This window comes from Castor canadensis, chromosome 12 (genome assembly GCF_047511655.1).
Source record: "Castor canadensis chromosome 12, mCasCan1.hap1v2, whole genome shotgun sequence".
NCBI lineage: Eukaryota > Metazoa > Chordata > Mammalia > Rodentia > Castoridae > Castor > Castor canadensis.
This window is the reverse complement of record NC_133397.1, coordinates 93679689-93695832: the sequence shown is the minus strand read 5'-3', so window position 1 is coordinate 93695832 and position 16144 is coordinate 93679689. Positions and strand designations below refer to the sequence as shown.

Genomic DNA, 16144 nt, shown 5'->3' with positions numbered 1-16144 from the left:
CCAGGTTGCAATGTCAAGGCTAGACAGCAGCCCGGGACTGCTCACTGCTGAGCTCAGAGCTGTGCAGTCTGAGTTCTTCAAACTCAAGTGGATTCTGCCAGCAGAAATAGTTCTTGACATTTGCTCTTTGTTATCTATGGAAAAGTTCTCTTAACTCTTGAACGTGAGAGGAGAGCCAGGGGATAAATGTTCTGCCATGTGAAAATAAGAGCTCATATTATTTTACTCAATGAATTATCAAAGGGAAAGAATGCTAATATTTTCATAAGAGAGACATCTTTCTGTCACAGATACCCTTTCTTCCAGTTGCTTAACAAAGTACTGTATGTGACAAAAGGAAGTTCCCTAAGCAACTTCAGCACAGCACACGTGTCAGCAAGCAAGGGAGGGGTTTGTGCAGAGACGTGAGCTCACACTTTCTAACACTGCAACTTTGTGGGAGAGTCCAGTGCAATTTTCGCTCCAAACCAGGCATCTGCTAGGGAAATCCTGCTTTGGAGTCAGGTCGATTCTTACAGCAATAAAACCTGCACGTGCATGACACCCCAAGGAGTTACTAGAAATCAGTGTACGCAGTATAGTTTTCACTCCTAATCCACAGCAGAGATCTTCTGCTGTCTGCACATTTGATCTAAAAACCAAACTGTGATTCTGAGGGCACACTGGCAACAATAACTAAACAGGAAGCCATAAACACTTTGGCTCCAACTTTTTCAGCAAAAGAGACTACTGGGAGGCACGAGCAGCTATAGAAAGTCCTCTCACCTTCCTTCTTGTCTACATGCTTTACATGAAGTCAGGCTGTGGAGCAAGAAGACACTCCACATGGTGGATCTTGTCAGGGACACCTTCCCTTCTATTTGTTACTGCTTCAAACAGGACAAGGGAAAACTCATGCTGAGATGACATCCCACACACAGCAAGCCTTCGGGTAAGTTCGAACACATCAAAACGAAAAAGCTATGCTAATAACAGGGGCCATTTCTCCCTGATATGGGGTACTGATCCCATGAGCCTTTGGCTATGAATATTATGTGTTACCGGTAAACATGGCTATTCAAAACATAGTTTATCTATATTTTTACAATATATAATGCTTCATGCAAATGCCGAACCCCACAGGAGAGGTGTCTTTCTACAAAAGGGATTTGCCCACTGCAGCCCTGGAGGGCAAAGTAAGAGCCAAGGAAGTTAAAGAAATGCAAAAATTTAACTCTATTTAAGGAAGAGCTTTCTAACAATCTGTGTTCTCCAAAAATGGAATTGGCTCACTCCAGAAGTGCAAGTGTTCCAGCAGAGCTGGGTGGCCATCTGTCAGGGACAGGGTAGCAGGCCCAGCACCCAGGGTGGAGGACACTGGTGCATGTGAGAGCTGGGTGCACGAGCATGTAAAACTGATCACAGCTCAGGAAAAAGCTAAATACACTGGCCGGAAGAGGTGGTTATAGTTTCAATTTAAGGCTTTGTCTTTTCTCATTCTAAGAAACAGAGGAAGTAAAACAACTTATTCAAAAGAATTTCTTCGTTAAGCCGCAGGACTCACTTTGCCTTACTCTATTGCTTATCAATTTCGGGCTTTAGTGGAATCCTAAAAATTTGTTTTTTGTTTTTTTTTAAAGGGAGCAAAACAAATCAATAACGTTTAGCATCACTAAAAAGAAGGTACTTTGGTGAGAGACTGAAATTGGAAAAAAGTAAATAAAACTAACCTGGGGAAAATCTTAAAGTATTTATCCACTTGCGCTGCCCTTGTTTGTCGGCCAAAGTTAATTAGGAGTCAGAAGAATAGGACAAGAGTTTTCTTTCAAGTGACATGCTCATGCAAAGGGTAAAAAAGATAGAGCAGAGAAGTTAGTGCCAAAAGAGCCAGAACACTAATGAAAATGGAATGTCTACATCAGGCTCAGAATCTCTGAGAGCTGCTGACTTGGTGTGATTATACAAAGCCCAGGGTATCTCATTCCTCTCTCCAAATCAGGAGGAGAAAACACCCACAACAAAAAGCACCACCCAATAAATGAAGGCTTCCAATAATTTTGAACAGAGAGTTTAAGACTTTCCAGGGTGACAGAAAATGAAAGATGAGCATTTTTGCAACACCCACCACATTTGCTGTATAATTTTCTCTTCAGTTTTCCTATGTATTCCTCACCCTCCTCCCTAAAATAAAACAAATTTTCTTGTTAGTGATAAAAAGAAAAACCTATGTAAATGTAGCACAGGTGATAATTTTGGCTTATTTCAAAAGCAATTCTGTAAGTGATAACCCAGTAGGTTATCACTACACAACTTTACACTTACATAAAGGAGGTAAGAAACATGTCAGCTCAGATTGGTGATTCTTTTAAAAGAGCCCTCACAATTATTTTCCCAGATCAGCCAAAGTGAGCCTGGTGTGCATATGAAGGTCAGCTGGACACCACTCATGTCATGTTATATGGGTAGCAATTCCCATGTCTTAGCACCAGGTGCTATGGTTTACATGAGGTTTATGTGCAACCCCAAGGGTCTTTGTGTTGAAATTTAAGTGTCAATAGGGTGAAACTTAATGCTGCTATGGTGTTCAGAGGTTGGACTTTTGGGTGGTGATTAGGATTAGATAAGGTTATCAGAGTAGAGACTGCATATTCAAATCCTAGTGGCTTTATAAGAAGAGAGATACTGAATCAGGTGTGGGCACATACTTATAATACCAGTACTCAGGAGGTGGAGGCAGGAGGACTGTGAGTTAGAGGTCAGCTTGGGCTACATAGTGAGACCCTGTCTCAAAAAAGAAAAGAAAGAAAAAGAAGAGTGGCACCAGAAGAGATAAACACATACCCTTTATCTCTAGCCATGTGATGCCCTGTGCCACCTTGAAACTCTGACAACAAGAAGGCCAAAACCAGATTCAGTCTCTTGACCTTGGACCACAAATGTAAGCCAAATTAAGCCTTTTTAAAAAAATGCTATCCAGCCTCAGCTATTTTGTTACAGTTACATAAAATAGATAACAATAGACCAGGGAAGAAAGGAGGCACAGGGGAGAGAGGCAGACAATGTGGTAACTGAACAGAACTCCTGGAGGTGTCCACCTAAGTGGCTCTAAGTGACTTCTGATGTCACTACTGGCCCCAGCTACCACCTCACTAACAGTACAGTGTGAAATATTGTCAACTCAGCAAAAAAAAAAAAAAAAAGTTCCTGCTATCACCTTCTCTGTGCACAAAGGGGAAATGAATGGGATTCTGAAGAGAGCACAGATTTGATGGGATGACAGAGGCAGAGCGGGGATGCTCTCAGGTGCCAAGTCCATTTCAGGATCCCCTGGAACTTTAATACAAGGAAGCTAACATGTGTGCAGGGGCCCAAAGCACACAAAGACTCCAAACTAAAATCTCCAGGAAATGAGAAAAAGCAGATTTCTCTTTTTTATTCTCTTAATTCTCACAGATTATAAAAAAGACAAATAGGAGGATGTCAACATATAAGCAGACTTTAAAAAACAATTAAAAAAAGCAAAGAACTTGAAAGACAACCAGACCATCCTGGAAATATGAGGCCTCCCATTTGGGCTGTGGTCAGTCCCCAGGTGTGGGCACTCACCTAGCGTATCCTTGAGGTTCTTCACCAGGGAGCCCTTTTTCAAGCTGTTCTTGCGCTCCACGTAGTTGGATGGCACATAGCCCGTCCTGTTGGCTGCGTTCCTCACCCGCCACCATGTCTTGGAGTCGTCCAGCAGCCACAGACGCTCATTCTTCTTGATGTCCAGCTCCTGGTCTTGCTGGGCAGTATAGTCCCACTTGGCTATGACAATAACTTCTTCTGTCATCTTTCATGGAGTCCTTCTGCCAGCAAAACATTTGGAGACACTCATTAGAGGACCACCTGACCACTTTGACCTCTGACCAACTTGAAAAATGAGGCAATGACAGCTCTTACTACAACTCTGCCACCAGTTTCTCCAGGGTCTCGAAAGGCTCACCCTTGAAATGACCTTCTTTTAACAAGCTGTACTGCTTTGCCTAGAAATAGCAACCTTACTGAACAAATCTTGTATCCCTGCTCCTTGTGCACTAGTAATTCTGTGTATTCTACCAAAACTGAACATCAACTTACAAATGCTCTAAATAACGAGGTTACAATTAATGTGCTCATTTGATTAAATAACACTGGCTCCTTGGAGTTGATAGGTTAACACTCATTTTCTCAGCCTATGCCAAGGCTTATGAACATAGTTAATAAATACAATCCCCATAAAGTACTCCTATAGATCCAAATTCAAGTTAGTGTAGTGCTAAGCAATATAGTATCCTAGGTTGGATCATGAAATAGAAAAAGAAAATAGGTAGAACCAGGTTAAATGTGAATAAAGTCTACGTAAAGGTATGGACCAATGTGAATGTCTTAATGTTGTCACTGCAATGTTAACAGTAAGTAGGGAACCACATAATGGGCACCCAGGAATGCTCTGTGCTGTCCTTACAGCTTTTCTGTAGATAGAAAATTATTCTTGAAAACTGACATCCACACAAAAACCTGCACATGGAGATTTATGACAACTTTATTCATAACTGCCCTAACTTGGAAGCAAGGAAGGTGTCCTTCAGTAGGTGAATGGATTAAAAAAAAACTGCACCACCAGACAACGGCAATACCATAGGTGCTGAAGAGACGTGAGCTATGGAGAGGAGAAGGGACGGAGGAACCAAATGCCTACTGGGAGGTGAGTAAAGGGCACCTTCTGATTCTGGCAGAGGCTCCCTGGACCAAACTGTAGCCTCAACTTCTAGACTTCCATATCTGTGTCTCTGCGCCAGCCAGTGTCAGCACCCTCAATATGGATTAGCTTCCTCCTCTGCCACCTTCCCCCAGGTGACCTCTGATCACCCTGCCTGATTCAGCAGGCATCCTGTCAGGTCCTCTTAGCCAGAATGTGCTCCCCACCCTTTTTCTCTTAGTAATTTTCCCAACACCTTTCCCTGTGGTCATACATCCTCCCATTCCCGGCGCGGGTCTGGAGCTACCTCTTTTCCTTACTGCAGAACCACCACAGTAACCCTCCGGATAAAGTCTGCCTTACTGTCCTTATTTTAATAAGTGTCTTGAAGAACAATTCCAACTCGATGACATTCTGGAAAAGGCAAATCTATGGACACAGTAAGATCAGTGGCTACCAGGGGCAAGGGGGAGGGTGAGATCAATAAGAAGGCAAAGCACATAGAATTCCCAATGTGGTGCAACTGTGTTTAATACTGGACTAGCAGGCAGATGCAATTACACACTCTTCAAGACACACAAAATGCAATCAGAAGTGAGTATGGTGAATTATTTCAAAATAAAGTTTACAAAAACAAATAAATACCATACATCTAGTGAAGTCAATATGTGAAGTAATAAATAGCAGAAATGTACCTGAACCAAGATGGTGATAGTTACCACCCGCTTCAGCAACTCCATACTTAGTGAGAACATGGAAAGTGTTCTCTCAGCCAAAAAAAAAAAAAAAAAAAATTCAGGGCTCAGTCTTTTCACCAACTGGCTGTTTCCCAAACTTTAAAAAAGGAATGATGCAAAGATGCTTGTCTCTCCCACTTCCTCCCAATGCAGACTTCAGGATTACGGAGGGACCTGCACCATGAAGTACTAATTTCCTTGGGTAAAAAAAAACAAAACCCTGGGCTTTCCACTAAATGTTAAGATACTTAGACGTAATGCATGCTCTTCTTGCTCAGGAATTAACTTCTGCATTACAGATAAACCTTTCTTCTTCTGAGGCAGGCTAAATTAGGGATTCATAGAAAAACACTATATTTTAGATTAACCATGCTTTGGTTCAGGACCCACCCACGCTCCTCCTCACTCATTGATTATTAGAGGAGGATCACCTGGTTCTATCTTCCCATAGATTATGGTAGGTTTTAAAAGCACCTGAAGAGCAGAAACACTCTCTTGGCTTCTGACTTCCACCTGGGCCTTACAATGCTCCCCTATATATCTCCCTTCCCTAACTTTTAATAAACTCCAAGTATACCCACGTGTCCTGCCATGTATTCTTCCCATATGAGGAATTTGGAAGTCTTCTCATCACAGACTGCACCAGAACCCTTAATACTTCCAATACCCAACAGGGTACAAATTACAAGAGGTGCATCTCAAAACAAACAATTTATCCACATTCAGAAACCCTCAAGTCCACACTAGCTCACACACTGAACTATTTTGTTAGATTACACCTGAAAGTCATACCTGAAAGTAGATCTTCTTTCATAAGTCAAGGACTTCCTTCCTTTAGTATTATTCAGGAAGGGATTTGTTTTCACTATTTTACTGGAGGAGAGACAAGGTGAAAGGTAAAAGTGCCATGTTTGCCAGGCACGGGGCTGAAGGACTCAGGTCCTTGGATGCCTCTCTTCTACAAGTAGGGGGATGTACGCAGCCCAGTCCTACGCGTGGCTCAATGTTACAGCGCACTGCTTTGAGCCAGTGAGACCTCAGCTGGCTGTGCTGGATAACTATCCTGTAGAGGGTCTTTCCATAATATGTTTCCTGGTTTTGTTGGATGGCAGTTAGAGATCATGGCCTGCACAATCTGCTCTGAAACCATGATGGTCTCCTGTGTAACCACCAAGGCCACCACTTCTAAGCATGTGATTCTTTAGCTTGAGGTCAAGGTTTGAACACCAGTCTTGACCCCACCCTGGTGGGTGGCCTTGTGGGGAAGGTGCCTGACTGCTCTGACCAAAAGAGTCAGACCACAGGAAGTAGTCAATGCTTGTCCATAGCCACAGTCAAAACCACCGGTTCACTGGGCTTCAATGTAATGCTGACAGGGCCTCAAAATGTGCTTGCATCAGATTATGCATATTTAAAAATAAAGACAAAACTTTTACTCATTTTTTCATCAACTTCTTTTGTCCTTACTGGGGTTTGAACTCTGGGCATTGCATTTGCTAGATAAGCGCTCTACCATTGAGCCATACCCCTAAGTCCTAAGAAAAAATAACAGGCCAATGCTCAAAAACTAGGGTGTCATGGGAAGTTTTACAGTTGCTGGGGACAATGCAGCTTCCTTCATCTAATGGCCCACTGTAGCTAATACTAAAGCCATCAGCTTGTATCCAGAGGGGTTTTCATGGGTCTGTAACAGCTACTACGATACATTTCACAGACAAGGAAGTATAGCCAAATTTTTACTAAAAACAACAATTTAAAATATTTGTTGATGCTAAACTCCAGACAGTGATAACAGACCTTCCAGCACCTGGGAAGGGAGGCCACCCAGCTCCTTTCCTGATGTACCTAAGGTCCGGGGCCAGGGAGAACCTCTCTAGCTGGGAGGCCCTATGAGGTCATCCACGTCCCACTGGCAGTAAGCCTTCTATTCCCAGGGCTGCCCACTGACAACCCCAGCACAGCAAAGACCACTTTGTGGTAAAAAAAAATGTGCACAGTTCAGTGAGTAGGGTTAAGTACATTCACATAGTCGTGTTACTATCACCTTTCCCTGCTTCCAAACATTCTACCCTCTGTGTCTATGAATCTGACTACTCCAGGTTCTTCATGAGTGGAAACAGAGAGCATTTGTCCCTTTAAGTCTGGCATAGTGCACTTAGCATGGTATCTTGAATCTTCCTCATGTTGTTGCTTGTGTCAGAATTTCCTTCCTTTCCAAGCCTGAATAATAATCTGTTTTTTGCTTCGTTCACTCATCTGTCAGTGGCCACTTGGTTGCTTCCATCTTTTGGCTACTGTGAATAGTGTTCTGACATGAGTATGAGTGTAAACATATCTCTTTGAATCCTGCTTTGCAAATTTTCCGGGTATCTCTTCAGAATTAGAATTGTTAGAAATTTATTTTTCATTTTTTAAAGAACTGCAACTGCTTTCCAGGGCTGCTGTGCCATTTTACAACTCCACCAAAAGAGCACGGGGGTTCCAAGTTCTTCACATCCTTGCCAACACTTGTTATTTTCTTATTTTCTGACCTTTTATTTTTGACAGTAGCCATCCTACTGGGAGTGATATACACATAATCTGTTAAGTGAATCTTTTTATTGACTTCTCAATAGGATCTATTAGCACATAGCAATTCTCAAAAAGAAAATTTTATACTAACATAAACAACTAGTTTTCTGTTGCACCTTTCTCCCCAAAGAAAATCTGTACTATTAGTTCATTTTTACAGACAGGATTAGGTCTCTCTCTCCACATGAAACATTAAACAAGAAAATGAATGTAAAATGTCCCCACAGGCTCACTGTGAACTGTTTCCCAGCAGGTGGCACTATTTGGGAATTACTTTCTCCCTCCCTCCCCTCCTGGTTCCCTGTCCTCTGCTCCCGCCTCAATGACATGCAGCCTCCTCTCAGGCCCACTGCAATGGAGCCAGCACTTGGGACTGCACACTCTGAAACCATGAGCCACAATAAATCTTCCTTTCTTTAGGTTGTTTCAATCAGGCAATTTGGTCAAAATGACACAAAATAATTAATATACCTTAAAATGTGAGTTTATCAACCAGTTCATCATCGGTCAACTCATTTTATCATGTGCATTCTAAAAACTAAACTGTACATCGGCACAGCTCAGTGGTGTCTAGGAAATTTTACAGGAAAGAGAGAATGGTGGCATCTGCTTCAGAACCAGGGCAGTGCTCTCTCTTTACACTGACTGACCACTCAGGCCGGAAGCACACACTCTGCTAACTTTGCTCTGCTCCCTCATGGGCCTCTTAGAGACTGAGTATGCTGGAGGCAAGCTGAGATGCCCCACTGCTATAATTTTGAAGAATTACTGCCAACCTAATAAGTCAATTTTATTACACAATACAAACTGTGAACAAGAAACTCCAAATAGCTAAGCACAGTGGTTCATGCCTACAATCCTAGCTATGTGGGAGACTGCGTTAAGGAGGATTACAGTTTGAGGTTATCCTGGGCAAACAGTTTGCAAACCCTATCTCCAAAACCAGAGCAAAATGGAGTTTAGGTGTGGCTCAAGAGACTGAAGCCCTGAGTTCAAAGCCCAGTCCCACCAAAAAAAAAAAAAAAAAACCCAGAAATCTCAAATAACTGCACTGGGCTTAGAATGGGCACTGCCTTCTGCCAACCTGGAAGGTATTATAGTAATGGGGTAAAGAGAAAAGTATCACCAATGGAAAAATACATGAACATTAACACTGACACTTTTGGTGAAACTTGGTTTCTTTTAAAACACTACCCTACAGGAAGAATTTTCATGTAGGGTACATGCATAACCGAGGCTCCCAAAATAGACAAGTCATTATTTTGAGGGATTTACTGGGCCTTCCTATTTTTTTTCCATAACAATGAAAGTAGTTGCAACATCTATAACTTAAAGTATAGCTTAAAATATAAATGTTGTGAGCATCCTTGGCTCTTAAGAATGAAGTCAGCTGCATTAATCAATACCTGACCTTTCTCCTTACCACCTTATTTGTCACAGTTCTCATAGAATTTTGAAACATACAAAGTACAAAAACAGTGACTTAAAGAGCATATGCCAGGTAAGTCCGGTCTTAGAATGTGCAAAGTTATTTTAGTTCTTCACACATGACTTACGCCCACATTGTAGCAGTTATGTCTGCTCTAGGTTTTCCTATTTAAAGGGACAGAGAATTACAGAGAGCCCCTTTGTACCAAATGCTAGGGACAGGGACCCTCCTCACTCATTGTACCGGGATGGAGGCAGGGACTAGTTGTAGGTGAAAAGAACTGAGCTAACTGTGGGTTTAGTCAGAATACAGATACTTCTACAAACAATTCTGGAAAGATAAATACTAGTATTTATTTATTCCAAACATATGAGTCTTTTAAAGAAATCCTGTCTGTTATGGTTTGAATCAAATGTTCCCCAAAAACTCATGTGCTAAAGGCTTGGACTCCAAGGCAGCAGTGTTCCAAGGTGAGGCCTTTGGGAGGCTCTGACCGCTTATATTTTTAAGAACCATTTTAGTTTTCTCTCTTAGCAATGTCTGACATGAGTATACTGCATTTATTACCATTAATGAACTAGTACCCACACAATAACTGAAGTTCATACTTTTTTCAGTGGTCATTAGTTCCCCTAATGGCCTTAGATCCCAGGTGGGATCTTATGCTTAGTCATCATGTCTTCTCAGGCACCTCTTAGCTGTGACTGTTCCCAGACTTTCCTTGTTTAAGGAATGCTGATCGGTATTCTGTCCTTCAATTCCGATTTTTATATTGTTTTCCTCAGTAGTATAGGGCTATGAGTTTGGGGGGAAGGCCACAGAGGTAAAAAGCTCTGTTATTATCCTCACAATCACACCAAAGGAACACACTGTCAATATGACTCATCACTGCTAGTGTTGACCTTGACCACCTAATATAGCTTTCTCCAGGGAAAAGACTCTTTCTCTTTCCACACTGTCCTCTGTGGAAAGAAGGGGAATGAGGCACCACCTCTCTGAGGACAAGTAGCTTAACAAACTCAAGCATGCAATTCTTCTACACCCAAGATTTCTTTCTTTCCCCAACTTACAAATGTATGCGTATCTAAGTATGAACTTATGAATACTTATCTTATACTTTAGGTTACAATTCAATGCTACTTTCTTCACATTTTGCTGCTTAAATTGTTCTAACTTTGGCTCTTTCTTAAGACACCTGTGTCCTGCTGATGTATCAACAGCATATCCACTTTGAGACTGTTCATTTGCTTCTTTTGCTTTTTGAGCAGGGCACAAGTCGCTCTAGGTCACTTCATATATTTGCTACTCCAGTCTCTGAAGCAGTGTGGCTAATTTTACTGTGACCAGCAGTATTTCTGCCCACCTTCTGTGTATTTTACATGTGAATACTTTGTAAAGAAGCAGAGGCTATTTGGTTTGTTGTTTGTTTGTTCCTCACAGTGACTATAATGTAGAATTTCCCACCCAGCTCCTGGGTTACATAGGATTTAAAGATGCTATACTGTGATCCTGAAGATACTTGGTTTCCATCAGGTCATTTCTCTTGCTATGCAATGCTTTTATGTAATATCTTTCCTGGATGCCTAACTATTCCTGAGGGTCCATCCTCTTGAAAACTCATTCCTGGCAAAGCCATTGTGAAGTCTAGTACCATCCCCTTCCCCACCTCACCACTCCCCCGTCCCCCCAACTCCCCTCAACCTCTCACCTGTCCCCAGCTGCTCCTTACCCTACAGGTGGCCTCCCTGCACTACCTACAGTCCCTGCCTTAAGTACTTCAAGTAGAACTATTTTTACCCTTGACTTAGGTGACACAAAACTTAGATTACATGTGTCAGGAGGTCAGATCTTTGGACACTGTAGATCAAGAGTCTGATACGGCTATCAAAAGCACCAGGAAGGCCTTTAAAATCCTACTGACATGATGTAAAACGTATGATAAAGGTTTTGGGGATAAGGAGGCCATGACATTACATCTACAATATGTTCCAGTTTTTTGATTTTTAAAAGGTATCGAAAGGGTAAAAAATAATGATAAAAACTATCCTCAGTGTTTTGGAGTTCTACTACATTCATGATTACAAACAAAACCCTCACAAGTTCTACTTTCCCCACTCACCAAACAGCTCCAGGTAAAGTCCAAGTCTTCCTACTCCTCCCTCCTCCAAGACAGCTGCTTCCACCACCCATCCCCTGCCAGCCAAGCCCTGAAAGACCTTTCTTCTCCTCCTCTCATATTTTCTCCCCTTTCTGCAGTCTCAGGTGAAAGGGGAGGAAGCAATCAGAAGGGTCTGCCTGTGATGCAGAGAACACTTCACAGTGTCCCATGTTATTGGGAACTGGGCCCCTGTGATGAGCCTTCCTCCTATATGGAATCTCCCCTAGCTGTGATGTCTTTCTGGAGGACGCCATCTGGCATAAAGCATGGAGCAGCACACTTCACTCCAAAGCACTCTCCCAGCAAGCTGTTCACTCTACTGTATCCACTCCTGCTAATCAGCTTTTACCCTTCCCATGTTGCCATATCCACACATTGTCATTTTGCCTGCACACTCAGCAGAAGCTGATTGTTGTCCAGCCCTCCTGCAAATGCAGGCCATTCGCTGGGCTGCCCTGTGGCTTCTCCTTCCTTGCAACCTCTTAGTTTCCCAACTGGCTCTACCAGTGTTTCTGTCCTAGAAACAGAGGTGCAGCCTCTCATTCATCCACTCTTGGCTTTGAATCCTGTCCATATGTTTCTGTACATGTGTCCACCCCTACTTCATCCACAACCCAACTACCTATGGAATGTCTACATGTGGATGTTCAATGTGCCCTTCAAATCTCACAGGTCTGAAACATAACTCTTGGTTCTCCAACCCCAAACAAAAGAAAATCAATGCAATAAATAGCAACAGCAAAAATCTCTGGAGATGTCCACAATATTTCTTTGCAGTAAATGACCATCACCGAGTTGCCTGGGCCAAAATTCTGAGATTCCCGGCTCAGACTCTTTCCTCTCACTCTGCATCCACTGCACCAGCAAACCCCACAGGCTTATCATCAAAATATGCCTGAAATTCAGCTGCTTCCTTGGCCTCTGCTGCCCAGTCCTGCCCAGTGCGAAGCACCTCCTCTCTCAGGCTGCCCCTTCCCTGGCCCATTGCTGTTCTCCTCCTCCCAAGTCCAGCCTGGCTCTCTTGTAAGTGATAAGTGCAGCAAAAGATATGGGAAGATTAAAATTTACCAAAGGACATGTAATAACAGAGAAGGCAGTCTGATTAGTTACCTGGTAAAAAAATAATCTACCTGCTTTGAATAAAATTTTAGCATTAAAAAATTTGTGTTTATCTTTATCAACCTCAAAGTTTAATTTAAAAATAGGCTGCTGAACATTGAAACAACACAAAATGCAAATGGCCCTTTCAGCAGAGCTATGAGAATTCAAGATTCTCTTCTTACATGAAAACGTCGCACCTTATAAATAGCAGGATTTTATAAATAGTAGCATCCGCTCTTGGCACAGTAAAAGGCAAAAGGTTCCAGTTAAACAGAAAGTCTGGCTCAACGGTGGGTTCGTATGTAGGAATTAACAGATTGTCAGAGATCAAAATATGATTAAAAAGACTAGTTTAAAAAGGTTTCAAGCAATGTATATAATTACAAAGGATTGGTATCTAGAATATATAAAAACGCCTACAATTCAAAGAAAAAAGACCAACCACTCAAGACAAAAGCAGGTAACAGACAGACATTTAGACAAGTGGCACAAATGTTGAATAAACAAGAAAAACCCATTCAATCACATTCATCATCTGAGACCAATGGTTCCATTTTAACATTAGTGGGGTAAAAATGGCTGATGTGAAAGTGTTAGAAAGGCCAGATGTGATAGGCAGCCACATTTCTGCTGGACAGAGTGAAATGGGATAACTATTTTGGAAAAAAATTCGGAATCATTTTGTAAAGCTGTACACTGACTTCAATGCTGTAATTGCACTCAAACTGATATTCCAGAGACACTGTCAGTGCACCAGGAAACTGCACCTCAGTGCTTGCAGAAGCCTAACTGATGAAGGCTAAAGGAAAGACAGAAACGATCCAATCAGTGGCAGGGGGAGGAGATGGGCAGTACAGACACACAATTCAGTATCTTGCAGCAGAGAGGATGAAGCACCTTCACCTCCCACAATCACACAGACATCTCCTGGAAACAATATGGAACTGAGGAAAAGTCCAAGGACTGCATGCCACACGGCCTCATTTTCATAGAGCCCTAAAATAAGCAAAACTAAACACTGCTGTTTAGGTTCACACTTATACTAGGTAAAATTAACTTTTAAAAGGAAGGGAATGAGTGACGGTAAGCAAATAAATGGGAGAGAAGAGACAAACCTCACAGTCAACAGGTTCTAAATAACAGGTGGTTTTTCTGTCCTCAGGGAGGTGGAGCACCTCCCCACCCATAAGTGTGTCTGTGCTTGAGGACTTCCTTCACCGAGGACCGCCGGGAAAGGGGGAAGGAGCAGCTGTGCAGTGGAGAAGCCTGCACTGACAGTCATGTTGACAGCACGCACCCTGCATGAGACATGATGAGAACAGCACTTCACGTCTGTGGTCGTCCTCCCAACAACCCATCACCCTCTGAACATGAGGAAAACATCAGCCACCACCCAAAAGAGAGACCACCTATCAAACACCTGACCCCTCGAAACTACCAAGGTCATCAAAACAAGGAAAGTCTGAGGTGTCAAGCTAAGGGGAGACTAAGGAAACGTGGTGACTATTAATAATGAGCCATTGATTCAATAGCTGGGACCAGTGTATCACAGTCTTGTAAGATGCTGAAATTGGGGGACACAGGTGCCAGGTATACAGCGGACTCTGCATTTTCCACAATGCTTAGGTAAATCTGAAACTTCTACAATAACCTGGGGGAGGGGAGAGAGGACAGGACCAGGTGGAGAACACTGTAGCTTCCTCAGAACAGATGACACTCCAGTGTTTAAGTTGAGAGGTGGGCCTATGGGTATTTTTATTTTGTTTTGTTTTCTGGTGGCACTGGGGTTTGAACTCAGGGTCTCATGTTGCTAGGCAGGCGCTCTACCACCTGAGCCACTCTGCCAGCCCTGGGTATGTGCTTTATTATATGCCATAAGTGAAGGAACAACACCTGAGTATTTTGTACCTATCAAATATCACAAAGAAATTTCACAAAGGAAGTATACAGCCAGGCAGGAAGCAGGGGCAGGGGCATTCAGAGTCACTAGCTGGCACATGCTGAAGTTTTCTGGGACACTAATTAGATGGCTGTGTCCCTAAGGCTGGCACCCCAGTGTCACCTGACTGCCACCTGACATAAGGCATCAATCCCCTTGGGGTCAAGTACAAATATCTACTTTTGGAAAGGTCTAAGTCTGAGAGAAACAGAGTGTCTAAGAGTAGCTCGTACTCAGAGCTACATTTTCTACCAAAGATGACATTTCAGGCAGTGACCACGATTTTTCAGAGGGCACAGGTGGAAAGAGGAGCTAGTGACCCTTCCCTGCACAGAGTGTGCTCTAATCCACTAGAAGTACACACACAGCAAGTTTCATTCCCGCCACAACTCAACTGGCAGATCAGTTCTGCCAACTGAGAAACAAGGACATGGAGACTGTCGCACTGGTGACTGCTCAAGATGCCTTGGAACCCAAGGTTAGCACTCGTGTGTGTGAATCTATGAAAACAGGCACTTCACTTACGATAGCTGGTGTGATTTATAAAACATTCTAGTCTTCAGCCTTGTTTCTTAGACTTAAAGAGTCAAAGCAGAGCATAATACTGCATTGGTCTGGAATGTGTGTGTTTATATGTGCATTAAGTGCACATGTGTACACATACATATGGCAGTGTGTGCTATCATGGGACTTTAACTGTAGTATTCTTATAATTAGTGTATGTAGCTTATATTTTATTTTCATGTGATCAACATTAACAGTATAAACTTTATGGATTATAATAATATGTGAAAATAAAAAAGTATGGTTAGGCCCTAAGAAAACAACAGAGAAATCTTGAAAAGGAAAACATATTCTACAGAGACTTTGAAAGGAGCTCAATTTCCCCCACCCTTTCCTATTTCCATGTTCCTTTTATGACTAACTCATCAACTGCTATGTAAACTTCAGAAATTTCACAGATCCCAAACTATTGTAAAAAGAGGAAATGAAACTAACTGACCTTTTTTTAAAAAGTTAAGCTTTCATTTTAAAGTACAAATTCATAGGGAATTCCAAAGATGGTGCATACAGCATCTTTTAACCTTCACTTAGTTTCTCTTGAAGGTTGCATCTTACACAGCTCAGTATAATACCTGACATTAGGACAGTGTATAAATGGTTCTGTTATTTTATTGTATGTATGGTTCACAAAGGCAGCACCACCATCAAGATACACAAATGTCTATCACCACAGAGCTCTCCCTCACAATACCCTTTATAGCTGCACTTTCGACAACCATCGTTACCTTCCCACTCCCAGTGAACTCTAATCTGCCTTCCACCTATACAGCTTTGTCAAGTATGATGGGGAGACAGATGACCTAGTTGCTCCAAACTTACTGTTGACATGAGGGGTCCTATGGAAATTCGTCAGGAATGGGGCACACCCTAGGGGGCCTAAGACCATACAAGAAGTTCAGAGCCTTTGCCCTTTACCACCAATCTCCTTGGAATTTGATTCTAACTT

The 16144-nt window shown here is 42.4% G+C and overlaps 1 protein-coding gene across 4 annotated transcripts in view; it reads right to left on the bottom strand.

The window, feature by feature from the left end:
• The window catches only part of Nck2 (NCK adaptor protein 2), a 132748-nt gene that overhangs the window by 38086 nt on the left and 78518 nt on the right, over positions 1–16144 (bottom strand). For 2 of the 4 annotated variants that reach the window (XM_020159077.2, XM_020159076.2), the window contains exon 3: positions 3586–3827. In XM_020159077.2, coding sequence (XP_020014666.1) covers positions 3586–3811 — 226 coding nt within the window. In that variant the 5' untranslated portion in view covers positions 3812–3827. Of the gene's footprint in view, positions 1–2104; positions 2161–3585; positions 3828–16144 lie in introns of all 4 variants that reach the window. The other 2 variants (XM_074050476.1, XM_074050475.1) reach the window with 2 other exon arrangements.